The sequence below is a fragment of the Eumetopias jubatus genome, unplaced genomic scaffold, assembly GCF_037043125.1.
Source record: "Eumetopias jubatus isolate StellerSeaLion01/CBP00866 unplaced genomic scaffold, mEumJub1_p1.0 scaffold_8, whole genome shotgun sequence".
NCBI classification, from domain to species: Eukaryota; Metazoa; Chordata; class Mammalia; order Carnivora; family Otariidae; genus Eumetopias; species Eumetopias jubatus.
The window spans coordinates 121,199,316-121,226,605 of record NW_028274814.1 but is presented as its reverse complement, the minus strand read 5'-3'; the positions used below and the strand labels follow the sequence as shown (position 1 = coordinate 121,226,605).

Sequence of the window (27,290 nt, the reverse complement as noted above, 5' to 3'; positions counted from 1 at the left end):
AATTAATTCAACCACTTGAATGAAATGGAAAAAATCTTTGAAAGCCAAAACTACCAAAATTGATTCAAGAAGGAACAGAAAACCAGAAGAGTCCTATAAAAAAGAAATCCAATTCATAAGTACAAACTTTACCACAAAATAAACTCCAGGTGGGCGCCTGCCTGGGTGGCTCAGTTGGTTAAGCGACTGCCTTCGGCTCAGGTCATGATCCTGGAGTCATGATCCTGGAGTCATGATCCTGGAGTCCCGGGATCGAGTCCCACATCGGGCTCCCTGCTCAGCAGGGAGTCTGCTTCTCCCTCTGACCCTCTTCCCTCTCATGCTCTCGATCTCTCATTCTCTCTCTCTCAAATAAATAAATAAAATCTTTAAAAACAAAAACAAAAACAAAATAAACTCCAGGTTCAAATGGCTTCACTGCTGAATTCTATCAAACATTTAAGGAAAAAAAAATAACCAGGTCTGTACAAGCTTTTCCAGAAGAGAACACTTTCCATGTCATGTTATATAGTCAGTATTGCCCTGACACCAACAAATAACACAAAAGAAAACTGCATACCAATATCCTTCATCAACATGTAAAAATCCTTAACAAAATACTAGTACACCAAGTCCAATAAATCCAACTCGATGACCAAGGAATGCAAGGCTGATTTAACACTCAAAAACAAATTCATGTAATTTGCCATATTAACTGAATAATGGAGGAGGGACATAACAATCATCTCAATAAAAGCAGAAAAAAATTTTGACAAAATTCAATACCCATCCACAATAAAAACTCTCAGCAAACTAAGAACAGAAAGAAACTTCACGGGCTCCTGGCTGGCTCAGTAGATCGGGCAGGTGATTCTTAATCTGAGTCTCTGAGTTCAAGCCCCACATTGGACATGATGCCTAGAAGGAAGGAAGGAAGGAAGGAAAAGAGAGAAGAAAGAGGGAGGGAGGGAAGGGAAGGGCAGGGCTTCCTCAACCTGATAAATGGAATCTTTGAATACCTACAGCTAATATTATATTTAAAAAATTAAAAAATTGATTGCTTTTTCCCTATGTTTGATTACAAAGTAAAAATATCTACTTTTACCACCTTAATTCAATATTCTAATGGAGGTCCTAGCCAAAGCAATTAAGAAAAACAAAATAAAAGGTATTCACATCTTGTACACAGAAAGGTAGAAGGAATCTACAAAAAAACTAGAACTAATATGAGTTTAGCATTATAGAATACAAGAATGGAACATTTTTAAAAAGACTATTTTGAGGGTGCCTGGGTGGCTCAGATGGTTAAGCGTCTGCCTTCGGCTCAGGTCATGAACCCAGGGTCCTGGGATCGAGTCCCGCATCGGGCTCCCTGCTCAGTGGGGAGCCTGCTTCTCCTTCTGCTTCTCTCTCTCTCTGTCTCTCATGAATAAATAAATAAAATCTTTAAAAAAAAAAGATTATTTTGATATACTAGAAACAAACACTGAAATTTCAAAATACCATTTCAAGGACATGAAACACCCATGGATAAATTTAACAAGATATACAAGACTTCTACAATGAAAACAACAAAAAATTGATGAGAGAAACTGACATGATGAGAAAAACTGACAAAGACTTAAAAGGAAAGACTGTGTTCATGAATTGAAAGACTCAGTATTGTTAAGATACCAATTTCCCCACTGATCCCCCCTATGGATGCAATACAATCCAATCAGAATCCCAGAGGATTTGTAGAAACTGACAAGCTGATCCTAAAATATTACTCTGTGAGAAGGGGTCCACAGGCTTCACTAGACTGTGAAGGGTCCATGGCACAAAAAGAGGTCTAAAACCCTCTCACTCTTCAAATCTTCCGCTTCCATGTTTACTCCTTCCTAAAACTGATTTGTCTGACAAAGTCTGTGTCCTACAAATCTTCCTTAATCAACTCTTTCCTCAAAATTTTTTCCCACTTGACCAAAGAAAAGTATTTTTCTCAGCCATCACAATCTTATAACATGCCACTTCCCTGGATATAAAAAACTTTGAATGGGGCAAATGCAATTCAAGAATGCATTAACTGAAAGTCTCTTAAGAATAAAGCAAAAAAGAGGGGTGCCTGCGTGGCTCAGTTGGTTAAGCATCTGTCTTCAGCTCAGGTCATGATGCCAGGGTCCTGGGATAGAGTACCACATCACCACATCACGCTCCTTGCTCAGCGGGGAGCCTGCTTCTCCCTCTTCCTTTGCCCCTCCCCCTGTTTGTTCTTTTGCACTCACGCACACTCTCTCTCTCTGTCAAATAAATAAGTAACACCTTAAAAAAAAACAAAGCAAAAAGAAATTTGGAAAAAATACTGAAAAAGGCTGTGCTTTATTTCTTCCAGATATTAACAACGAGACCCCATGCCTTATCTATCACAGAATTACAATTAAGAAATAAGATGGCTGTCATATGGATGTATAAGAATAAGTTTGTATCAGTTAATAAGCAAAAACTCCAAGGTTTTGATAAAAGTAAAACATACACAATATGCAACAACCTAGAAATTAGATCCTTTTGAACTATCAAAACACTTGACGAAAAATTTTTAGATACCATCAACTTAAAAACGTGCAAAGGAGTACATTGTTTTTCAAAATTATTTAGAACACACAAGCAAAAATATTTGGAAGGCCAGTGGACTAAGGTAGCACTAGTTTGTATCCAGTTTTCTCTGTTAATTAAATTATATTTATATAAATATGACCTACTTCTATGAAAGATTTGAACTGTCTGTAAACAGAAATAGAGACTCTCCCTTTTTAATTTAATGCTGCATTTCTGTGAGCAGTTAGAAAATGTTGCTATTGGCATTGTGAAAATATTTATTGCTATGCCAAGTTGTTCTCTATGAACATCTGCTGCTGATTTTGATGGGGGAGGTGAAGGGACATAAAAACCCGATTTAAAACCTACATATCCATTCCTCTAATTCTGCCTGAGTAGCTACATATTATATGCCATGCACTAGTTATACACTGGGAATACAGATGTAAACGGAAACATTTCTGCTCTTTAGGGACTTAATCTGTAGCCAATGGACTCAGATCTGCAAAGATTTACAGCAATTAACAGAGAAGTACATACCATGCTATAGTAGGGGAGAAAGACCATGATGTGATTTGAGAACTACAAATAGCTCAGTATGAAAACAAAGGATACTTTCAGAGGTAATATTCAAATTTGAGAAGCTCTTCAGTCACCCAAACAGAGCCAACAGTAAAGCGTACACATGGTAGGAATAGACATGGAAATTCACCTGGTAAATTATTTAATATTTATTGAGAACCCACTGTGTACCTGATACTATATAAGAAATGTGGGAGAAAGAAGGAAAAATTAGCCATGAAGGATCTTACCATCAAACGGGCAAGAGACAGAGAAGTAAACGAACCACAGCATTAGTCCACGTGATAAAATCTACAAAATATATATACAAAGTCTTATAGTATTAGCCCATGTGATAAAATCTACAAAATATATATACAAAGTCTAAACAAAACAAACAAACAAACAAAAACCAGGAACAGAGGGAAGAAGGTTTTAGCAAAACAGTAATGCTACAGATGTCTCTGAAGGTGAATAGGAATGACGTAGACAGAGAAAGGGAGAAGTATAGAAATAAAGATAAAGTAAAAACAAAGCAATTCCGATAAAAGCTGGAGGGAACAGGGAAATATGGTAAAAGAAACAGAAAAGCCAGATCACCAAGAGCAATTAGTAGTAAGCAATCAAGCCATAAGCCACAGAAGGGTTTCAAGCATGAGTAAGATCAATCACTCTATCAAGCAGAATGAAAGATATACTAGGAGTGGAAGCAGGGAATATGGCAAAACTGAAGAGAACATCAATATGTAGTTCAGGGATGAGATAGATATAGATGACACAGATAGAGATAATTTAGAATGTATACAAAGCAAGAAGACAAAGGAAAGGACACTTGGAATTAGAAACAGGGAAGACAAGGAAGAGATGGTGGGAAGAGGGGGTGTTTCAAAGATGTTATGTGGATATTTATTCTATAATTACATATTAAACTTTGCTGTGTATTTTTATGTACTATATGTCAAATTTTAAACAAATTTTAACAGAGGAAGAGGTTGCTCAAGTAAGGTAATAGTAAGGAAGGAAAAGAAAGGAAAAAGTAAGAAACAAGTACGAGTTAGAACTAAGAGAACTTAGTGACCAATTAGATAAAGAAAAGGAACAAAACTAGGAATCCCAATCAGGTCTCCCATTTCAGAGTCTAAGTGGAGGGTGAAGCTATTTACCCAGGCAGGACTTAGAGGAGATAACTCTTGGTTTTGTGAGAGGAAGAATTCAATTTTGGACATGTTGAAGTTGAGATGCCTGAATGACATTCACATGGAGATACATGTAGTAGGTTTTTAGATATATAGGCCAAAAACTCTGAAAAAAAGTCTTGATTGAAGACAAAACTTTGGGTACCATGAGCTTATAAGCAGTACAGCAGTTAAGTCTGTAACCTTGAAAAAGGTTAGTCAAGGAGACCCAAGAATATCATGAAAGTAACAGAAGGCTAAAGACAGATGAACTGGAAGAATTTTTAAAAGAAGACCTGAACTTAAATGAGATTTTGAATTATTAGCAACATCCCTTTGACATAAAAGAAATCTTATATAAGTCCAAATATCTTTTCTTAAAATGATAGCTTTTCAAATTCTCACTTGATTGTTGAAGAAAACAGCCTATCTTTTCCAAAGACAAAGCTATAAATGACAGAAATGTCCATTCATATAAGCCATTTCCCCTTGTACACCATTTAGCAGAATTCACTTGAAATTCAATCATCTTTCCCTCCTAAATCTCAGTCAAAATAAGATTTGGGACAACTTAATTATGATTCCAAGACTATATCTCTCTACCATCTGGCTCAGCCATCACTTGGTTTTTGGTAGAACCAGAAGGTAAATCTGATGCAAACTTGATTTTACATGCACCTGCCAGAAGGTGGGTTGACTGTTACAGCACCTAATGGCAGGTAGCTGAAAGGAATTGGCAATTCAGTTCTGCCTACTCATAAACTCTAGAGATAGCAGGAATATAGTGGGTAAAATTAGATTTATGCTAAAAAAAAATCCTGCATTTTTAAGTAACACAACTGTAAAGAGTCCCTTACTTCCCCAAGAATAAAATATTAAAAAGTAGAATTAGTTTGCATTTATGTATTTATGTATTATGGAAATACTGTAATGCAAATAAAATAGTTACTATAACTACATCTGATAATGAAATTATGTTCAGTACTTGTTAGTCTCATGGCACCCAGCAGAAACTAGGCTTTCAATAAGCACAAAATAATATACACTGACCACTAATGAACAATACAAATGAATACCAATGAATTCAAAATAGTTTGTTTTGAGTCTGAGATTTCTTTCTATGTTAATGCCTGAAAATAAAAGAATACCACTTTACAGTGATTTATATAGCTATGTACTCATAAAATGAAATTTTGTGATTCAAAATAAGAATTACATTAACATGACACAAATACTTCTGGCAAAGTGATTCATAAAATTTGGGGAAAATGTCATACCTTACGTTCCCATATGCAGTGCTTATCTATTTACGTCTAAAGTAAGATGATTCTGAGATTTATTCTTGAAATACATTTTTGTTTCTTGTCAGAGCACTCAGAGAATACTATAAGCTTTAAAAAGATACAGTTTTCAAAAAAATGGTTAACACTGGCCTTTCCATCATGTTTTATCTCATTCAGAAAACAAAGATTATACCAGCCGAGTAAAACCATTCTCTTTACAACTACAAAAAGTATCTAGTAATTATCAGTTGAGCTAGAACAGATTACTTACAGGAGACAAACCTATTTAAGAAAAACACAAAACACTAAAGAGCCTTAGGAATGAACAGTGATGCACACGTGTGTTCAACAAATTATTGGTTACCTACTACATAATAAAGCACCATACTAGGTGCAGTAGGAGAAACAAGAAGTAAAACATTCCATCACTATTTACAAACTTAAGGCCATTGTACCATAAGACTTAAAAAAGCAACATGAGAAATTATAAGGCAACATATGCTCTAATATCGAACTAGTAATCTGAACAATAAGATCTGAGGAGAGATCACATCCAACTCTTCTGAAGGCACTTCAAGCCCACGTACTTAGCGTAGTTTTTACTAGCAACTCAAAACAGATTCTTAAAATTACCATAATTTCAAAAAAGTAGCAGCATTGGGGCAGCATCTCACTATTCAGCCCCTTCAGCTGGAGAAGGGGGAGAAGGAATAACTGGGTAGGAAATTAGAATGACCACTAGGCTCACTTCCTTAGGTCTACAGTTCTTCCTTCCTTTAAAGAACATACAAAATCTGAAATACAGTGAATGTGTGAAAACTGAAACTCATAAAGCACTGAACTGTTGTCTAAGGCAATGGTTTTCAAACACTGATGAACATCTAAATACATCTAGTAACATCCAAATGACCGGACAACTTGATAATCACATAGATGCCTACCTACTATTTCAGACCTTTGTAATCAGAATCTATAAAGTGCAGTCAGGGCATTTGTATTTTGAGCAGCTTCCCAGGTGTTCTGATGCACAGTGTGAGAATTAAATGTTATGTGATTAAGCACACAATCTTCAGTGGCAAGGAAACCTGATTTCAAATGCCTGTTCTAATACGTACTAGCACTGGGACCACCAACTATCTCCCTAACACTATTTCTAATCCATAAGAAGGAGGACATGCCACCCAAATATATCAAGTGGCTGTTGGGAGGATTAAGGAGGACGATACATAAAATGCTTAATATAATTTCTAGGACATTTAGTAAGCACTGAACGAATTCATTGAACAAACATTTATTTAGCACTTACACAGTATTACATGAGAAACATCTCATTAATTTATTAAGTATTAATAAATATGGCAACTCTGCAATGCTGTTAGGAATCTCTCCTAACCAGGAAAGTCTTCCCTGAACTGAACAGGCAGTAGTAACTGGATGAAAACGAAAAGAAGTGCATTTCCAAGCAGAGAAAGTATCATAACCAAAAGCCACGTACTTGAAGCAGTACAGAAAGAACAGAGTAATTAGGGGAGAAAGGAATGCCAAAACACACTGTGGGGATGAGGTTGGAAAGGTAACTAGGGACCCAAACAGGTTAAGGATTTTAGTTTCTCTTAAAAACAATGAAAGTCACTAAAGGGCTTTACACATGAAGACAATGTGATTAGCTCTGCATTTTTGAAAAAGTCACTCAATCTGGTGTGGAAAACTACAGATCCAGCCACAGTAAATGCAAGTAACCCATAATTAGGAAGCTGGTTGTAATTCAGGTGAGAGATGATGATGGTTGGAAATAGAGTACTAGTAGTGAAAAGGAAGAGTGGACATTTTCAAGAGGCAAGTTAATAGACTTCAAGAAAGATTAATATGGGTCATGCAAGACAGGAAGATGTCACACTTCTACTCCTATAGAAAGGAATGATGAAGCTAGTTACTCGAGTTAAACACAGTAAGAGGACCTGGGGGGGGCGTAAATAATGAATTTCAAACACGAGTAGTGTATTGTTCAGAGGTATTCTATTGTATAGAAGTACAATGTGTCTGTTTTTATTGAGTGTTTATGGATCTCAGAGACAAAAGAATAGGTAGGTTTTGGCATGTGTGTAAAATGGGTCTGAACAGAATGAAGGTCCTTACCTTCCACCAGGTTCCTTCCCTTTACACAATCCTCCAAGTGTCTTTTATGACTAATATTGTCTCAAGAATTCTACTTATATACTCAGCTGATAAACCATTTTTAAGCTTTAACATTAATATTTATATTGAAGAATAAGACAGGAAGCCAAACAAAAAAGGCCTGCAAAGTCTAGAAGGAAGCTTCAAGTACCTGACTTTCAAGCCATTACCAGAAAATGATCGGGTTTTAAAGTGACAGGTTTGGAGCATTCTCGTTAAACCATGTTAAATTTCCAGAACGGATAAAACTTATTATTCACAGAATCCAATTTGTTAAAAAAAATAAAAGTCATCATACAAATAATGCCTGAATTTGATCTACAAAAAACTAGTTTGCACTTACAATTTTAAGTCACTACTGACATGGCACTTTTAAGTCACTCGAGTCCAGTCTCATTGAAGACTGTTATAGGGGTTGACCTGACAGTATTGGTCTCCTTAATTAGCGATCAGAGGTACGTATTCAGTCGGATCCCAAGAAGTTTTGCAAGCTTTACCGCTCTAAACCTTCCTCCACCCTTTCTCTCCCGCTTAGAAAAACAAGAGTGCAGGAGCCACCGAGGGGGGTGTTGGTCTTCACAAAACACCTGCCCCACCCACCTTACACACAATAACCTTCCGTTCCAGAACTATAGCTAGTCTGAAAAGGACGCCTGGCGGTAGGGCGCTGTTCCGTAACCCAGGTAATCAGCTGCAGACCTCAGAACTGACTGGAGCTGTCTCACCCCGTCGCGGAGTAGTGTCCAATTTCCCAAAAGGGAACCGAGATCTCCACCGCGGAAACCGGAGCTCCAGGGCCTGAGAGAGGGCTCTCCCTCCCGCAGATGACTCCGGCCCTGGTCTCCCGTCGCCTCAAGGCCTCTTCGGGGGACTCGGGCCTCTCGGATCTGCTCCCCCGAGCTCGCCGCTCCTCCAGCCCGGCTTCGCGCGGGCGCCCACTGTTCCGGCCCGCAGCCGGCAGGCCAGTCACCAGGCAACAATCACCAGCTCTAAGGGCCTTGGGAAGGCCTACCTTGGGTGCAGGTCCTTCCCCATTCTCTCCGCGCTAGCCTTAAGAGCCCAGGAGTGTGGCAGGTGAAGGAGATCGCCCGGTGCCTGTGGGCGGTCACTCACCTCTTCTCCTCTTTCCCGGGAGGGGCGGTGCTGGGGCTTGTTTCCCCCGCCCCCCCAAACGCTTCCTAGGTGCTCCTGCTCAGCCTCAGAGCCTGGCTGCTGCCACCGGCTTTACTCCATAGCCTCCTGCACCCGTGCGGCCTCAAAGGCAGGAGGCGGAGGAGGGAAGGGGGAGGGGAGGGGAGGGACCGGGGAAGAAGAGTACGGGAGGGGGAAGAAGACCTAAAGACCGGCCGGCCTGGGCATGACGTCACTTCCGGCAGGTTCGGAAGGGGCGGGCCTATGCGCCTTGGGCCCCGCCCCAACCTTGTACTCGGGGGCGGGGTTACGAGTCTCGGGAGGAGCCGGAGCGCGAGTTGGTGGCGGTTTTTTTGACCCCGCGGTTCGGTAACCTTGGCAGCCAGAGCCGGCTTCCCGGGCCCGACCGAGCTGGCCGAGTTTTGTGAGCCGTAACGGTGCCTTCTGCCGGAAAAAGAGGACAGAGAGCCCTATAGATCCTAACCAAATGTGTCCTGAAGGGAAGGGCAGCTCTCAGGAGCGGGTGGTTTGGGCTTGGCTCCCGAGGGCCCGCCCTTTTCCAGCCCACCTGCCCTTCCTGTCCTGGGTGAAGAATCGCACTCCGCTTTTTCCCGAGCTACTCTCTCTGGGCTGTCCAGGAAGGCAGTGCTTCACAAACATTAATATGCACACGAATCATCTGAGGACTTTGTTAAAATGCACTTTGGATTCAGGAACAGGGTGTGATACTCTCCCTTTCTAATAAGTGTCCAGATGACGCCAGGCTACGCTTAGAACAACAAAGGGTTAAAGGACGAGGTGGCAATCACGAGAATCATATCCTTAACCCAGCCTACTTGTTTATGAAAGTTAGAGACACAGATGGTCATACCCTTGTCTGCACCGATCATAGACTCAGCCTTTTCCACCCCACTCCACCCTACCCTTTTACCCACTCGCCCATCACTCCCTCGCCTCCTCTAATTGCTCCCTTTTCACTCCTCACCCTCTACCCCTTACTCCTGTCTCCGCACGATTCACAGGGTCTTCGGCTAATATTTCAAGGATAAACAGATGGACAGTTTCTGTTACGAAAGACATTTGAAGGTGATGGGGCTTTTATTTGTCATTTTGTCATAACATCAGAACATTATGTAAAATTGGGCATCCTGTTTCCAGTCAAAGGAGGAGAGAGCTTAAATTCTTGGATTCTAATAACAAAAGACCTAGAAACAACAGTCTAGATGTTTCAACTTATTCCCTTATTCTTAAAATTGTTTAATTAAAAATTCATTGGGGTAGAGAAGAATGAGGAGTGGCTGCTAATGTATGGGTTTCTTTTTGAAGGGATGAAATGATCTGAAATTAAATAATAGTGATGTTGCACAACTTTGTGAGTGTACTAAAAAAAAGAACTATTGAATTCTACATTATAAAAGGGTGAATTCTGGGGTGCCTGGTTGTTAGAACAGGTGACTTTTGATCATGGGGTCATGAGTTCACATGCCCCACCTTGGGCATAGAGCCTACTAAAAAAATAATAATTTAAAAATAGGGACCCCTGGGTGGCACAGTTGGTTAAGCAACTGCCTTCGGCTCAGGTCATGATCCCAGGATCCTGGGATCCAGTCTCACGTTGGGCTCCCTGCTCATTGGGAAGCCTGCTTCTCCCTCTCCCCACTGCTCATCCTCTTTCTCACACTCCCTCTCTCTCTCTCAAATAAATAAAATCTTTTTAAAAAAATTTAAAAAATAAAGGTGAATCTGTGGTATGTGAATTATATATATATCAATGAAAAATTTTACTGTCTCCAATGAATTGAAAAAATGTGTATATGTATATTATTAAAAAGTTCACAAATACATGTAATAAAAAGTGAACACAAAGGTTAATTGTTTGAAAGTTAGCCTTCTAGACCTTTCTATTTATTTACATATATTTGTGTATAATTCAGGAATTCATTTTTATATAACTAAGATGATAGTATACACATTTTCTACTTGCTCTTCATTTTTGTTTTGTTTTTCCTACTTAATGAAATCCATCCATGCTATAAATCTCATTCTTCCAAATTGGCTGTTTAATATTCCACAGGAAGGCTATGACATAATTGATTTAAATGTTCTCAGGTGATGAATATTTTTATTGTTTTCAGGTTTTCATTATTCCCACAAACTGTTCCTTACAGAACAACTGACAGATAAATTGATTAGTTTTGTTCAGCTCCTTGACCTAGATCTCTTTCATAAGAGCTTGCCATTGGTCAAGAAAGGCAAAAAGAAGAAAGAAAAAGCAAAGAGCCTCATGAAGCCACAACTATAATAATCAAGACTCCAATGTGTGCGTGCATTCCTTTTAAATATGCCCTAAAATAATATTCTTCAAGATTAAGTGTAACTAGTAGTTAATCATGTAACACTGAGGGTATATAAATTCACACAATAATCTATTTCATATCAGTGAAGCAAGTTCCTGGGTTTACTCTGTTTTTATTGGCAGACAAACATGGTGCAGTCTTAGTAAATAGATTATGGTTTACATAAGATGGGAGGAAAAGAAACTTAAGAGAGACACTGGCAACAGATACGCCATATAAAAGCATAACGTTGTCAAAACTGGGAAACTTACATATTTTTGTGTAATCTAAATTTGTAAGAAACATGTTTAATTTTTTTTCTTTTCAGGATGCTCTGGTCCTTTTCAGTCAGTTATGGGGTGGTATTATTCACTCCCTTCAGACTCAAGTGGAAATAAAAAGGAGATATCATTTATGAACATACAAAGACTATTTTACTGGTTCTGTTGCTGTTGATGCAGTATTAAGTCATCCCTGGCAAAATACATGCCTAAGTAGTGCAATGACACCTCACTTCTTAAAGGAGTTTGTCTTTGCCACGTTCTAATGAATCATAAAGTATTTGAACTAGTAGGAATGAAGCTATTGAAAAATGAAAAGGAATTAGAATTTGAAGATTCAAACAGTAGTCTCTACAGTTTTCTAGACAATAAATCATCTTATATTTTTTGCAAAAGAAGAAAAGGATTCTGGGAATGGGTTAACTGATGAAATAAAAGCAAAGGAATCTTTAAGGTTAGTGTTAGCCAATATACTGTAATATATTGTGTTTAGACTCTAACAGAACAGGCTTCATTGAGCTCAACTTAAATGTTATGCTTTCAGTTTTATTCAGAAGCCAATAAAAGAAAAGCCATGTGAAAATTAATCCATGTCTGTGTTTGCTCTAAAACCGTTATGGAAGACATTACCACATAAATTTTTTTCAGAATTTATACAAGGAAGAACTTGTATCTTCTTTGATGAATTATATGCTTTATAATTTTGAAAAGTGACTTACCCAAAGTAAAAATAGCCAAGGTTATCTGGAAACTCACAGTAAAAATTTTCTATTACATCATAGTAATCATGTTAACTTTAATATTAGTATATATTCTTTCTCTTTATTTACAATCCTAATTTGTCCTCTTCTGGTGACATTCTATTATCTAATAAATTTATTACTTGTGTTTTTTATTGTAAGCTCCCTGAAATCCTTTGTGGAAATAGGGAATGTCTAAATAAGTTTTAATAAGTTAAAATGTATATTTGAAATTTGATCCCACATATAATATAATAGAAAAGTCCACATATTATTTCTTAACAGACGAGATGAAATGATTTCAAATCCTCTAGCACAAGAGATTGGTGAGGAAAGAATAGAGGAACCTATTCATACAATGAGTGGGAATATGGCTTTACCTCCAAATATCATAGTTGATAAACCTGTTCTCTCACTTTCAAAAAAAGGTAATTTCAGTTTTCATTATTTTTTCCAGAACTTTGTAAGGAAGAACTGATTTTTTTAAATATTTAGAACAGTTTTAGGTTCACAAAAAATTGAGCAGAAAGTAGAGTCCCCATGTATCCCCTGCCCCCATAGGTATCAACATCCTGTACCAAAGTGATATATTTGTTAAAATCTGTGCACCTACTTTGATACATAATTATCACCCAAAGCCTATAGTTTACACTAATGTTCACTCTTCGCGTTGTATATTATACGGGTTTTGACAAGTGTATAATGACATGTATCTGCCAATAGAATCATACAGAATAGTTTCATTGTCCTAAAAATCTTCTCTGCTTCACTTATTCATCTTTTTTTCCTTCCCCCTAACTGCTGGTAACCACTGATCTCTTTACTGTCTCCAAAAATTGACTTTTCAAATATGATAAAAGTAGTGTATTTTGTGTATTGATTCTCTACACCTCTATTAGCGTTTCCTTCTACATCATAATTATATCACACAGGACAGGTGAGGCAACATAGATCCAATAACACTTATTTTTTACAATGACCATGATCAGATTAACTGAGGTGCTATAGGCCATACTACCAGAAAAAAGACATGTAGACTCATTACCAGTCCTTACTCTGTAATCCAAGACCATCTTCTACGACCCTTCCCAAACATCTCCCTACCCTTTACCTTTCAGGACAAAACTAAGCAATCTGTTGCTCTACTTCTCTTTACTATTTACTTCATCTACTTGTGGTTTTCTCCTTATGATGCCACTAAAGGTAGAAAGAAGAGTCCCATACCCAGGGCAGTTAAGAGGGATGCATACATAATTCATTAATGGTTACATCTTTTACTGCATTTGGTCAAACCATTACAGAAGCAAGACAAGAATGATTTGCACCTTGGAGGAGCAAAAGATGATAATAATTAGGAGACGTGTGATAAGGGAAAGACAAAGTGCCCAAAGAAAGGGCAATAAGAAGAGAAGAGGGACTGGAAGAGAACTCTGAGGAATACTAGTAGACACTCAGAAGAAGAGGAGCCAAGCAAAAGTGATTCTTATCTACTACAAATAAAAAAAAAAAGTTGTCCCATCATTTACCCTTGAGGATATAAGGTACCTCTAGAAATTCTTAACTAAAGATGGGTGTAATTTATCAGTAAATATGTTAATAAAAATAGTTTCCAGTTACTGGGCCTTTCCCTTGCTAAGCAATCTGTTATGCATTTTGTATGTATTATTTATAATCTAACAATAGGTCTGTAAAGTAAGGGTTAAAACTCTCATTTTATAGTTAGGGAAACTGAGACTCAGAAGGATAAATAAATACCTAAGGCACAGTAGGAAAAGAAACCTGGCATTCTGATGTACTTTTTGAAATGTTATTATTATTGAATATGAAACATTCAAATAGTCCTACAGGTTTTATTAACGAAAACTAGGAGTTCCCTACCCTTCTCCTCTCACTCATGTCCCCCTCCCCAAGACAACAATTTACAACTTGTATCTCATATTTCTAAATAGCATGCTTATAATGCCATCTCACGATCTTTTCGGTTTTAGGTACATCTATTAATTTTCTACAGAGGAGAATGTTGTTTTAGGTCTCTTCCCTCCCTAATATATATCTCCCAAACACTTCATTTTTTTAAATTTTATTTATTTTAGAGAGAGTGAGAGCACGAGTGGTGGAAGGGGCAGATGGAAAGGGAGAGAATCTCAAGCTGACTTGGCACTGAGTGCAGAGTCCACTCAATCCCACGACCCTGAGATCATGACCCAAGCCAAAACCAAGAGTCAGACACTCAACCGACTGAGCCACCCAGGCCCTCCCAAAATACTTTAAGTGGTACATATGTTTTTATATACTCTTTTATATGTGATATATTTAACAGAAAATGTTAGATGAAATTAGGAGGAATATGTGTAGATTTAATACTATTGCATTTAGCCAGTAATTTTAAGCATTAAGTCACAAAAGAATAAACTATTAAGATTTGTCAAAATTAAAAAGAGAGTTTTTTATGTTAAAACAAAGATCAGCCAAGTCTGGGAACCACTGCTTTAGTTTAGACTGATTATTTTATAGATAAAGAAACAGACTTAGAGAAATTAGGTAATTTGCCAAGTTTCCACACTTAACTAATGACAACAAGATTCAGACTTAGATTTCCATATTTTTATCAGTGTTTTATCATTATTGTTGCAGCAAAGTATTGCTAACATGAAATGAGAATGAGTGAATTGTATTTGGTATGTTTGCTCTTTGTCACAACTGAATGTGTCAGCCTTCAGAATAGAAAAACAAAAATTATTTTAGTTGTTCTTCTAACAAAAGCATAGTTTTCAGAGGAGTTTTTAATAGGTTACTAATAAGAAATCTATCTTCAGGGGCGCCTGGGTGGCTCAGTCGTTAAGCGTCTGCCTTCGGCTCAGGTCATGGTCCCAGGGTCCTGGGATCGAGCCCCGCGTCGGGCTCCCTGCTCCACGGGAAGCCTGCTTCTCCCTCTCCCACTCCCCTGCTTGTGTTCCTTCTCTCGCTGTGTCTCTCTCTGTCAAATAAATAAATAAAATCTTTAAAAAAAAAATCTATCTTCAAAAGTCTTTTAAATCTAGTAGTTTGGGTTTGTTGTTGTTGTTGTTGTTCATTTTTGTTTGTAAAAAGCCTTGCAAAAGATAACTAACTTTAAAATTGACCGACTGCTCTTGTATTTAATGTAAAAAAAAATTCACTTGCTTAGAATATAAATTTTCAAACCAAAATTTTTTGGAGAAAGTGCATTCGGAAGTTTCTCCAATTTCTAACAAATTAGGCATGCATGGAGTTTTCGTTGTTGTTATCCACTGAAATCTGATTTTTCTGTGATCCTCAAGCACAAAACAACCCCATCAGACATATTAACAGACATAAAATTAGGAATAAAACAATATAGACACTATCTGGTTTAATAAAATTAAATAATTAGCTGGCCAACAAGAACATTTAAGCCATTTTCTATTTGGCAAAATATGACTGGTTAGAGGTCCGGGCTGGCTCAGTTGGCAAAGCATGTGACTTTTTTTATGTTTCAAGTTTTTATTTAAATTCTAGTTAGTTAACATATAGTATATTAGTTTCAGAGAAGAATTTAGTGTTTCAACACTTGCATATAACATCCAGTGCCCATCACAATAAGTGCCCTCCTTAATATCCATCACATATTTAGCCCATCTCCCCCACCCACCTCCCCTCCAGCAACCCTCAGTTTGTTCTCTATAGTTAAGAGTCTCTCTTATGGTTTACCTCTCTCTCTTTTTTTTCTTTCCCCCACGTTCATCTGTTTTGTTTCTCACATTTCACGTATGAGTGAAATCATATGGTATTTGTCTTTCTCCGACTCATTTCACTTAGCATAATACTCTCTAGCTCCACCCACACTGTTGCAAATGGCAAGATTTCATTCTTTTTGATGGCTGAGTAATATTCCATTGCATCTGTACACCACCTCTTCTTTACCCATTCATTGGTCAATGGACATTTGGGCTCTTTCCATAATTTGGCTATTTTTTTCAAAGATTTTTATTTATTTATTTGACAGAGAGAGACACAGTGAGAGAGGGAACACGAGCAGGGGGAGTGGGAGAGGGAGAAGCAGGCTTCCCGCTGAACAGGGAGCCCAATGCGGGGCTCAATCCCAGGACCCTGGGATCATGACCTGAGCTGAAGGCAGACACTTAATGATTGAGCCACCCAGGCACCCCCATAATTTGGCTATTGTTGATAAGAGCATGTGACTCTTAGGGCTCCTGGGTGGCTCAGTTGGTTAAGCATCTGCATTTGGCTCAGGTCATGATCCTGGGGTCTTGGGATAGAGCCCCCCCTCCCATTGGGCACCCTGCTCAGTGGGGAGTCTGCTTCTCTCTCTCCCTCTGACCCTCCCCGCCTACTCATGCTCTCATTCACACTCACTCGCTCTTTCAAATAAATAAATAAATGAATAATCTAAATAAATAAATAAATAAAGCATGTGACTCTTGATCTCAGGGTTGTAAGTCCAAGCCCCACGTTGGGTGTAGAACTTATTAAAAAAAAAAAAAAGAAAGGCTGGTTAAAGGTATGCAATTGGCAACACACCTATATAAATTTCATCCAAGAAATAGGAGTATTAGTTCCTCTATTTTTGAGAAAAGCCATTTCTTAATTTCCAAATAACTGTAGAAACTACTTCACTTGAGCTGAGGACTGCCAGCAGTGGTAAAGCAGTGTGATCACTGCAGGTTTCATTGCAAATTTGCGTTTGTTTGACACGAACAGTTAAGGTGACCCACCTTTGCTGACATTTGTTTGCTTTTTACAGTTATCTGGTTTTTTACTAATAATATCGTGACTAATATTTCATGTGTTGTTTTAGAAATGTTAGGGTACAGAATAGCACCTCTCCCTCATCTCTGTGGGGTAGGTGTCAGGAATGCTGATATTCCGAGGAGTATCAGCTAGAGCAACTCCACTGTTAATATGTTTTACTTGACTTCCAGAATATGTTTGGACAAAGGTTTCCTCAGTGGAAACAAAGTTTGCATCCTACTGAACACACTGTACTCCTCCTACGGAAACATTTGCACACTTAATGAAATTGCCTGTTTACTCACTTGTCTTTATTCCCACTAGAGCGTGAGGTACTTAGGGACAGTCCTTTCCTTGTTCATCATTGTATCCCCATTGAGTGGCACAGGGCCTAGCTGTTGGAAAGTGTGTAAATGTTTAATGGATGAGCGGCGCAAGTACAGTCTCCTCATTGAATAAATATTTTCTTTTTATATATAGATTCTATACATACACACCTATATGCACATATATATGTGTGTATATAGGCCATCCCAAACACTGGATAGACTGTACATTCATCAAATGCAGAGTCTATCCCCCTTGTATCCTGCACTCAGCACAATGATCACTGAGGATGAAGTGCTTCATAAAGATAACCACGGTGATGGTATGTGTTGCCACAATATCCTTCTTGAGTTTGGGAGGGGCCTGGGTGGTTCAGTTGGTTAACCGGCCGACTCTTGATTTTGGCTCAGGTCATGATCTCAGGGTCCTGGGATCTAGCCCCGTGTGGGGTTCTGTCCTCAGTGGGGAGTCGGTTTGTCCTTCTCCCTCTCTGTCTGCCCCTCCCCCACACCCCCCTGCTCTCTCTCTCAGATAAATAAATAAGTCTTTTAAAAAATATATCCATCTTGAGTTTGATTTCTCTACACAGAACTAGCTATTCTGTTTATCATCACTGCCTTGGGCTAGTATGTTCTAGACATGCACATTTCTCTGCTCTGTCTCCTTCAGATCCTTGTTTAAATATCATCTTTCCAATGATAGTTTCCGCACATCTTATTTAAAATTGCAATACTACCCCATCTTGCACTGCTTCTCTTCTTTTCTGCTTAATTTCTCTCCATAGAACTTACCACTAACCAACACACTACATATTTCACTCTTTGTTTATGTGTTTGTTTGTTTATTGCCCCCTCCCCCACCATAGAATATAAGCTCCATTAAGGCAAGGATTTTTGCCTTTTTGGGTTACCATTATATCCTTGGCACCTAGAACAGTGCCAAGCACAAAATAGGTCTCAATAAATATTTGTTGAATAAATTAATGTTCTGCCTTGATGCTCTTGAAGAATACTCTTTTTTCCAGATTTGGACTTATTTATAATATATCTACTTGTATTTTTCAGTGACTTCATAAAATTTGCCTTTCCCATTTCATAAGTGGCTATCCTAGCCTCCTTACTTACAGTATGGCTGCTGAAGGTCCACCAGTTTTTATGTATTTTTTTCTAACACCTGTTCAGTGCCATGCCAAAAGTTTGGTACTAACAAACGTGGACTGATTGATTAGAGGCTATTTATGAACTCAAGTTTTTACTAAAATACTGTTAATTTGATTTATTTTTGGTCATTAACTCAAAGGTAGCAAACTGAGATGCCTTTAGGAGCCAGACAGATCAGAAATCTAGGGAGTACTTAATTAGCAAACATGTAAACATATATGTACCATTGTTTTGCTTGAAATGTATGGCCTTCTCAGGCTATTTTTCCTTTTCCCACTTAACACAGAAATATAAATATGTATAGGGAAATTGATTTTTACTATAGTAAAACCAACAGAAAAGTATCAAAAAAAATGGTAACTGAGACCCTGCCACACTGTTAGGGATACAATGGAGTGGTAGGGTTTGTGGTGAACTGGAAATGACATGCCAATTCAAAAGGGGTATCCATTAATTCATATCAACTCTCTGTGGTCAGGCATTTGAATTCAAACCCAATGTTTTATGAGATCTTGTGATTTTTTTTATAGGGAAGCTTGAAACTCAACATTTTACATGAAATCTGTCATTTTTATACAAGTTAATTTTATTCGAAATACTTTATAACCAAACAAACCATAGCTGTGGTCCAAATTTAATGCATAGGCTACCAGCTTGGGAGCTCTGCAAGAGATTTACTATAGCTACTACTTCTATAATTTTGTTTGATTTATAGGAAAAACAAAACATTAATTATGATCTCATGATTAGGATAATGAAAAATTTCATTAACTCTTAAAAGGAATAACCAGGGAGCGCCTGGGTGGCTCAGTTGTTGAGTGTCTGCCTTCGGCTCAGGTCATGATCCCGGGTCCTGGGATCGAGTCCCACATCGGGCTCCCTGCCCAGGCGGGAAGCCTGCTTCTTCCTCTCCCACTCCCCCTGCTTGTGTTCCTGCTCTCGCTGTCTCTCTCTCTCTCTCTGTCAAATAAATAAATAAAATCTTTTAAAAAAAAAGGAATAACCAAAAACCCAAGTTGAGATTAACCTACTACTATATTTTAATTTAAAAATAAGAAATACAGTTGTCTGTGCTGCTTACATAAAATTGTAATTAGGTAATCTCATGTTCTCTCAGGTACAATAATTCATAAGCTTGACTAGCAGTTTTTTGTATTTGGAATTAACCCCTTGTTGGCTTTAAAAGCTAGATCAGGGGCATCTGGGTGGCTCAGTCAGTTAAGCAGCCAACTCCTGATCTGAGGGTTGTAAGTTCAAGCCCCATGTTTGGCTCCACGCTGGGTATGCTGCCTACTTAAGAAAAATATAAATGAGGGCGCCTGGGTGACTCAGTTGGTTAAGCGACTGCCTTCGGCTCAGGTCATGATCCTGGAGTCCCGGGATCGAGTCCCGCATCGGGCTCCCTGCTCGGCAGGGAGTCTGCTTCTCCCTCTGACCCTCTCCCCTCTCATGCTCTCTCTCTCTCTCGCATTCTCTCTCTCAAATAAATAAATAAAATCTTTAAAAAAAATAAAATAAAAAAAGAAAAATATAAATGAATAAATAAATAAATAAAAACTAGATCATATTATTTTATAATAGATAATAAAATCAATATGGCTCATGACTTTGATGTCTATTTAAAGGTTAATTTTGAAAAGAAAAATTGTAATTTAGTAAATTTAAATTATCTTAGCATTAAATTCATTCATTATATCATATTAAGGTAACTTTTATATTATTTAGATATGGAAGAATTTTATAATATTGGTTGAATGTGTGTATGTTATCAATCTGATGGTTACTTACTTTTGTTTCTAAGCTGTGGAAGATGTTTGGAAACAACAGACATTTCTATGTATTTTTTGACCGATTCACCTTCCATTCTTGGAAAATATGTTGAAGCCTCCTGTTAAAACACAAAATCTTCAATTAAGTAAAGAGGAGGATCTTATTCTCTCAAACACTTGATCTTATTCTCTCAAAGAGGTTATTCCAAGCTTATGTTTACCTGGTAAGTGACCATTTTTTTAAAAGATTTTATTCATTTATTTGAGAGAGAGAGAGAGAGAGAGAGAGCACGAGCAGGGGGAGCAGGCAGAGGGAGAAGCAGGCTCTCTGCTGAGCAGGGAGCCCGATGTGGGGATCAATCCCAGGACCATGGGATCATGACCTGAGCCGAAGGCAGACACTTAACCGACTGAGTCACCCAGGTGCCCCTGTAAGTGATCATTTTTATTGTTAAAAAATTTATAACTAAGAAATCCTTTCACATATTTTGCCCTTTATATGTTAAGTTGTAAGAACATATCCATACATATAAACTGGCATCTCTGTTTTATAATCACTGTGAATTCTCATTTGATCTAACATAGAAAATCACTGGTTATGACCTGTGAGATCATTGGAAATCAGAGTGGTTTCATTCATATGAATTCAGTAATGACTTGTGAATCATCCATTCCCTGTGCCACCCTGAGTGTTTTCCAAAGTTTCATCATTCGTTTTATGACCCTAAAATAATATAACCATCACAGTTTCTACCAGTTTGTTTATTCCTGCCCTAAAAGACTCTTACCATCTAGTAGAAGCGATATTCATGGAACAAAACATTACAGTCCAATGAGATAAGCCCTATCATAAAATCAGCCTCATTTGTAGAGATGTTCAGGGAACCATATAACCTGAATGAGGCTCCCTTCTCCTTCCTTCCTATCACCAAAGTATTTGTCGCTCCTGAACAAACTAGCTTCTAGGAACTCTAAGTCTAAAACCTTGGGTACTATTCATGGAGACCCTGATATCTGATGCCTTCTCCCACATGGGCCAAACAAGAAAAGAACATTAGACTCCAAGGCTGAGGACCAGAAAGTTTCAGATCCTGGGAGGAGTTTGGTGATCAGGGACATGTGGACCCACTTATAAAGTCAGCTGTGGTCCTATTTGCACATGGTTGGTTTCCCTAATTCACAATGGGCCAAGAAAGACCCACACAAATGACTGAGTCTTCCCTAGCCCTTGAGACAGGGAGAGTATAGGGACACTATCAGAGAAACAGGATTTCTTTAGACACTTCCACAGGGAAGAACAGTAAGTTGGCCTCATATCAGTTGGCACTTCCAGGCAGAAAGGGTAGGCTATCTGCAAGAGAAAGGTAATTCAACTGCCATTAATCTTTTCATCTGCAACATGAGGATCTAGAAGATAGTCACACCTAAGAAAATATTTGAGGAAAGATTTCAATCAGGCTACAAAGAATAGGCAGATGGAGACAGAGAAGGAAGAAAACAGCGTGGGCAATGAACTTTAATCTGTGACCTCCTACTGTTTTCTCTTCTCTCTGTGTACCCACATGCGGTATGTGTACACACACACACACACACACACACACACACACACACACACACACACATTAATTCCAAGTTGACATGGTAAGACTATGGAAGAATGTATAAAATACAAGTGCTAAATAAGAAGCCAAAACAAAAGGGACCCAGTATTAAAGGAAATTAGAATAAATACCAACCTATCGCTATAAAACCTGGGTGTTCAGATGGTGGCCCATGAGGAAAAGGAGGAATTAAAGGCATCACTGAAGAGAGGGAGGAGTGAAAGGATTCTGAATTTCTTATTTTACTCAGGTGGGGAGATAAAAAAGAGAAAACGGTATGTGGTGGAATAGAAGTGCATCTTGATTGGGGAAATATTTTAGTATCTTTATTTCAAATAATAATAAAACCACATGCACCTAATTATTGGAGTGGGAAAAACAAGGGAATCACTCATGGAACTGAACAGTGCAGATGAACTCCTCCGAACAAAATCTAGGAAAACTAGAGGGGCGCCTCGGTGGCTCAGTCACTGGACGTCTGCCTTCGGCTCAGGTCATGATCCCAGGGTCCTGGGATCGAGCCCCACCTCGGGATCCATGCGCAACGGGAAGCCTGCTTCCCCCTCTCCCACTCCCCCAGCTTGTGTTCCCTCTCTCACTGTCTCTCTCTCTGTGTCAAATAAATAAATAAAATCTTTAAAAAAAGAAAACTAGAAATAATGAAAAGGTGGCAAAAAATATTTTAATTCCTTGAAAATAAAGGTACAGAAAGCTGTGGTGGTATTTGGTGAAGAGAAAAAGCTATTCCCTCTAATTTACTCCTATAATCATCCAGCAAAAAATATTAAAATTATTCTCTCAAAAGTAGTCTCTTTAGATTTGGTTAAATATACGCTAGACTTTATTATATTTTATCAAACAGTTTTTAGGTAGTTAAATGGAAATGTTAACTATTGATTTGTTTTGTTTGGTTTTTACCTCTGGAGTTGACAACTGGTTTATTAATGCAGCAATTAAATGTTTGGCTATTTCCCTGACCAGTTATAGTTAGAGTTATTCAGCAGTTAGTACAAAATGGAAAAGACAGGATTGAGTATACAGAAGAAGATACTCTTTGATGTTGTAGTAAAATACTATAATCAAGAGAGAGATTGCCTATTAACTGGTGAGTGTTCTGATATTCAGTTAGGAATTATTGAAATTTTAGGTAAAAGAAGATATGTAAACTTTAGTTTTTTGTAGAATAAAATATTTTTTAAAAAGATTTTGTTTATTTTAGAAATAGAGACAGCAGGGGTAGGGGAAGGAGCAGAGGGAGAGGGACAAGCAGACTCTGAGCTGAGTGTAGAGCCCGACACGGGGCTCAATCTCATGACCCTGAGATCATGCATGACCTGAGCTGAAACCAAGAGTTAGACCCTTAATTGTGCCACGCAGGTGTGCCTAAAATATTTTTTTAAGAGTTATTTATTTTGAGAGAGTGAGAATGAGAGAGAGAGAGAGTACATGAGAGGGGGGAGGGTTAGAGGGAGAAGCAGACTCCTTGCTGAGCAGGGAGCCCGATGTGGGACTCGATCCTGGGACTCCAGGATCATGACCTGAGCCAAAGGCAGTCGCCTAACCAACTGAGCCACCAGGCGCCCTGCCTAAAATATTTTTAAAGATACAAGTTTCATGGGGCACCTGGCTGGCTCAGTCGGTGGTGCCTATGAATCTTGATCTCAGGGTCATGAGTTCAAGCCCCACATTGGGCGTAAAGCTTACTTAAACAAACAAACAAAAAACAAATAGAACATTTAAGAAACTGAGTATTACATTTTAATATTTTTCTTCAGTGGTGTCAAAGTACTTCATGAAGTCTTTTTTCATTTCACTAATGTTACCTGCCATGTAAATTGCACTATTAAATGTAACTAATGTAGTATAGGACATTAGATCTAAGGTAACTATATCACAGGGGCATTGTAAGAAACATATTTTAATATAGCATAGGATTAGAGAGCTGAGGTATTTGGAAATATTAATTTCTGAAGTAGTAATTTGGCGATCTTTTACCAAAATAAAAATTGAGTGACATAAATCATGTCACTTTTTTAGCTATGTAGGTAGCCATGTAATTTCATGTTAAAAACAAAATACTATTTGATAATGCTGGATGTAATTATGCAGGTGTTTGGTATGTAGAATTATAAAGATTTATTCATTTATTCTTTGAAAGAGAGAGGAGAGAGAGTGTGTGGGCACATGCGAGAGTGGGGGGTGGGGGCTGGGGGCGTGGACAGGAAGAGGGAAAGAATCCCAAGTCGACTTCTCGACTAGCTTGAGCCGGGCAAGGGGCTCAATCCCATGACCCATGAGATCAATGACCTGAGCCGAAACCAAAAGTCAGTCGCTCAACCGACTGAGCCACCAGGCACCCCTGGCCTATAGAATTATAAAAATAATTTCCTGTGTGTTTGAAATATTTCACCATAAAAACTTCTTAGTGTAAAAAAGAATCCACAAACCAAATGCAATATCAGAGCGTTATAATTGACTACCAAATATTACAATCTCCATTTTTTTGTATCCCATGAAGCAACTTGAAACACTTGAAGCAACATACTGTATCTAAGATTGTTACATTAGAGAAATATGAGGGCTACTTACCTTTATGCCCTATTGTATCAGAACCAAACACCCACAAGTTACAAAAACAGGTGAAAAAAATTACAATAAGTTTTACAATTTTCTGGTCTTTTTAAAAAAATCATTCAAGTTAAGGTTAATCTTTCTGTTTACAGTATAATAACAAAACGGTGGTCCTTAAAACTCTTGTCAAAGCAGTTTTGCAAACGAGATCATTATTAAAATTATGGGCAGAACAACTGGTCTGGTTTTTACTGAAGTATCACTCAGATATTCAAGGTATCTCTGGCATTTTGCCTGGGCACATTTATTACTAAGCTATTTGCGTCCAGCAAAAAGGCAAATCATTCACTTAATAAATAATTTACTGAGTACCTGTAATGTGCAAAGTTTGAAGGAATGCTGTTTTTCCATACCCACTAAAAAGAAGAAAGCAGACTTAAAACACTATCAATATTTGCAAGCATACTGATTCATTTCTTCAACCCATTTCTGGTGCATTACTATGTGCCAGGTGCTGTTATAGGTGGTTAGAATACATAAGCATACAAAACACAATGATGCAGGCCCTTGAGGAGCTTATATCCAAGTGAGGGACAACAGACAACAAAAAAATACACACAATAAATCAAGTCATATAGTTTATAGAAGGCAATACTTGCAATAAAAAGGGAAAAAGGGCTGGTTAAGGGGATTTAGAGTGCTAGGGTGAGGCTGAGCAGGAACTTACAGTATTAGGGTGGCCAAGATTGACCTCACTAAGACAGTAAGAGTTGAGCAAAGACTGGAAGGGGGAGAGAGAATCAGCCAAATGCCTGGGAGGGTAGGATAGTGTTCTTGGGTAGAAAGAATGGTTCTTAGTGCAGAGGACCTAGGGGTGATGCATGCCTGGGTGCTGAGGAACAGCAAGAAGCGGTGAGCAGAGGGGAGAGTAGTAGGAGGTGAGGTCAGAGAGGTGGGGGCCGTTATAAGCCACTGGAGAGATGTTGTTTCTGCTTGGAATAAAATGGGGAATCACTGGAGGGTTTGAGCAGAACAGTAGTCTGATTTGACTGACATTTATAAAGATAATCCTGTCTTTTATGTTGAGAATGTGTTGTACAGCGGCAAAGGTAGAAGTGGGAATACCTTTTCGGAGGCTGTTATAATAATCTGGGCAAGAGATACGGTGACTTGAAGCAGAAGAGTAGCAATAGAGTTAGTAAGATAGGGTCAGATCCTTGATGTCTTTTGAAATATCTTAGAAAAAGATTGTCTTTCAGCCTCACTCTGTATTTTAGTAACAGGCAGTGACACTTTTAGTGGTGTTATGTCTCTAAAGCGTCTACAAGAATTGTTCCTTCTCCAATTTCTTTGTTTAAACAAATTCTGATGTCACAAGAAACACATTAGCTCAAATTTTGTACCAGTTCTGTCAATCTTAACTGAAGTTTCTTACCCATTATTTCAGAGAAAAAGATGGTTTTAAGTATATATAATGGAAGCAGTTCCCCATTTATGAATTTTGTTGTTTTGTTTTAAGTAAATGCTATGCCCATTGTGGGGCTCAAACTCACAACCCTGAGATCAAGAATTGCATGCTCTGCTGACTGAGCCAGTCAGGTGCCCCACCCCCATTCATGAATTTTGAATGAAATATATTCTAAAAACTCATTTTTAAGTCAGTTGTTATTCTGTACCTAGTTTTTCATCAAAATAATAACAAAGGGAGGTTAGGGCCCAAGTTACATAAATCTTTAATTCTACTGTCACTAAACCAAAATTCATGTGTATGATTTACTTGTAAAATAGCCCCCAGATTCCAACTAGGAATTTAGAATGAACATTTCCTCTGCCCTGCTCTTCCTTATCACTTAACTTCTGCATATTCTTCTTTCTCACCCTGCCTCCTCCTTTGGGCAAATAAATGATCTTTCCTACCTATGGCCGAGAAGTATGAAAGAAGTTTTTCATTTTTTACTTCCCTGTCTTGTCAGAACTAGCAGTGTCATAGAGAAATTCACTGGTTCAAATTTTGTAACAAGCCACAAAAGAACTTGACCAGGGCTGGAGGAAGTGGGGGTGGGATTCAGGAAGCAGGGGGAAGGGCTTCTGGAGACCGGGCCGGGGTATTTCAGGGAGGCTGAGATAGGGCTATTTATGATAGGGGCTCTCAAAACATGCTAAGCTTTCCCCTGTTACATGGTTTACCTATTCTCTCTACTCTCTGTCTGGAACATTTGTCTCCCAAACCTTCTTTTGGCTTATTCCTTCACACCTGTTAAGGCCTCTGCTTAAAATGTTACCCTCTCAGAAACACAGAAGCCTTCCCTAAAACTACCCATCTTCTCTGCTCTAGCTTTTTACCCTGCTTTATGCTTTCTTAATGGCACTTAACCCTGCCTGAAATTATATTATGTATTTGCTGATTTTTTTAAATTGTCTTTCTCTCCCAAGAGAATGTAAGTTTCATGAATTCAGAACCTCTTCTTTTTTCTTCTTCCTTTTTTTTTTTACTTCAGAAACTTGGTCTGTTTATTCATCACCTAGGACAGTGCCTGGAATTTTCACTGAATTACAGAATGAATTAATGGGGACAGCTCCATGACTGGAAATTGGCAGTACACTTGAAGCTAATGGATAGGTATTCCAGGGTCCAGGATAAAAGAGCTGCGTGGACATGGAGGTTCAGCATTAGTATGTCTAGGGAGTGCCCTGTATAACAATATTAGCTGTTGGATTATTTACCCCAGATACATAATCTAGGATTACTTTTGTGTAACCCAAACTGGAAAAGGATATTTATCTTTTTTTTAAAAGATTTTATTTATTTATTTGACAGAGAGAGAGGGAACACAAGCAGGGGGAGTGGGAGAGGGAGAAGCAGGCTTCCCGCTGAGCA

At 38.3% G+C, this 27,290-nt stretch overlaps 2 protein-coding genes and 1 pseudogene across 6 annotated transcripts in view; 2 read left to right on the top strand and 1 right to left on the bottom strand.

Annotated features, from left to right (window-relative positions):
* The window catches only part of SCYL2 (SCY1 like pseudokinase 2), a 60,885-nt gene extending 51,858 nt beyond the window's left edge, over window positions 1–9,027 (bottom strand). For 2 of the 5 annotated variants that reach the window (XM_088025302.1, XM_028121605.2), the window contains exon 1: window positions 8,861–9,027. The gene's annotated coding sequence lies outside the window, so the exon portion shown is untranslated. Of the gene's footprint in view, window positions 1–8,347; window positions 8,494–8,759; window positions 8,817–8,860 lie in introns of those variants that run through there. The other 3 variants (XM_028121608.2, XM_028121606.2, XM_028121607.2) reach the window with 3 other exon arrangements.
* LOC148163808 (DEP domain-containing protein 4-like) lies at window positions 8,572–11,922 on the top strand (annotated as a pseudogene).
* A 608-nt stretch (window positions 11,923–12,530) lies between these two features.
* On the top strand, window positions 12,531–24,772 carry LOC114222959 (DEP domain-containing protein 7). Its single transcript, XM_088025665.1, is given in 11 exon segments — window positions 12,531–12,663; window positions 13,134–13,172; window positions 20,282–20,464; window positions 21,319–21,321; window positions 22,768–22,803; window positions 22,806–22,988; window positions 23,273–23,283; window positions 24,360–24,437; window positions 24,439–24,480; window positions 24,565–24,677; window positions 24,679–24,772. Coding segments are annotated over 11 exon segments (915 nt in total).
* Window positions 24,773–27,290: the final 2,518 nt, after the last annotated feature.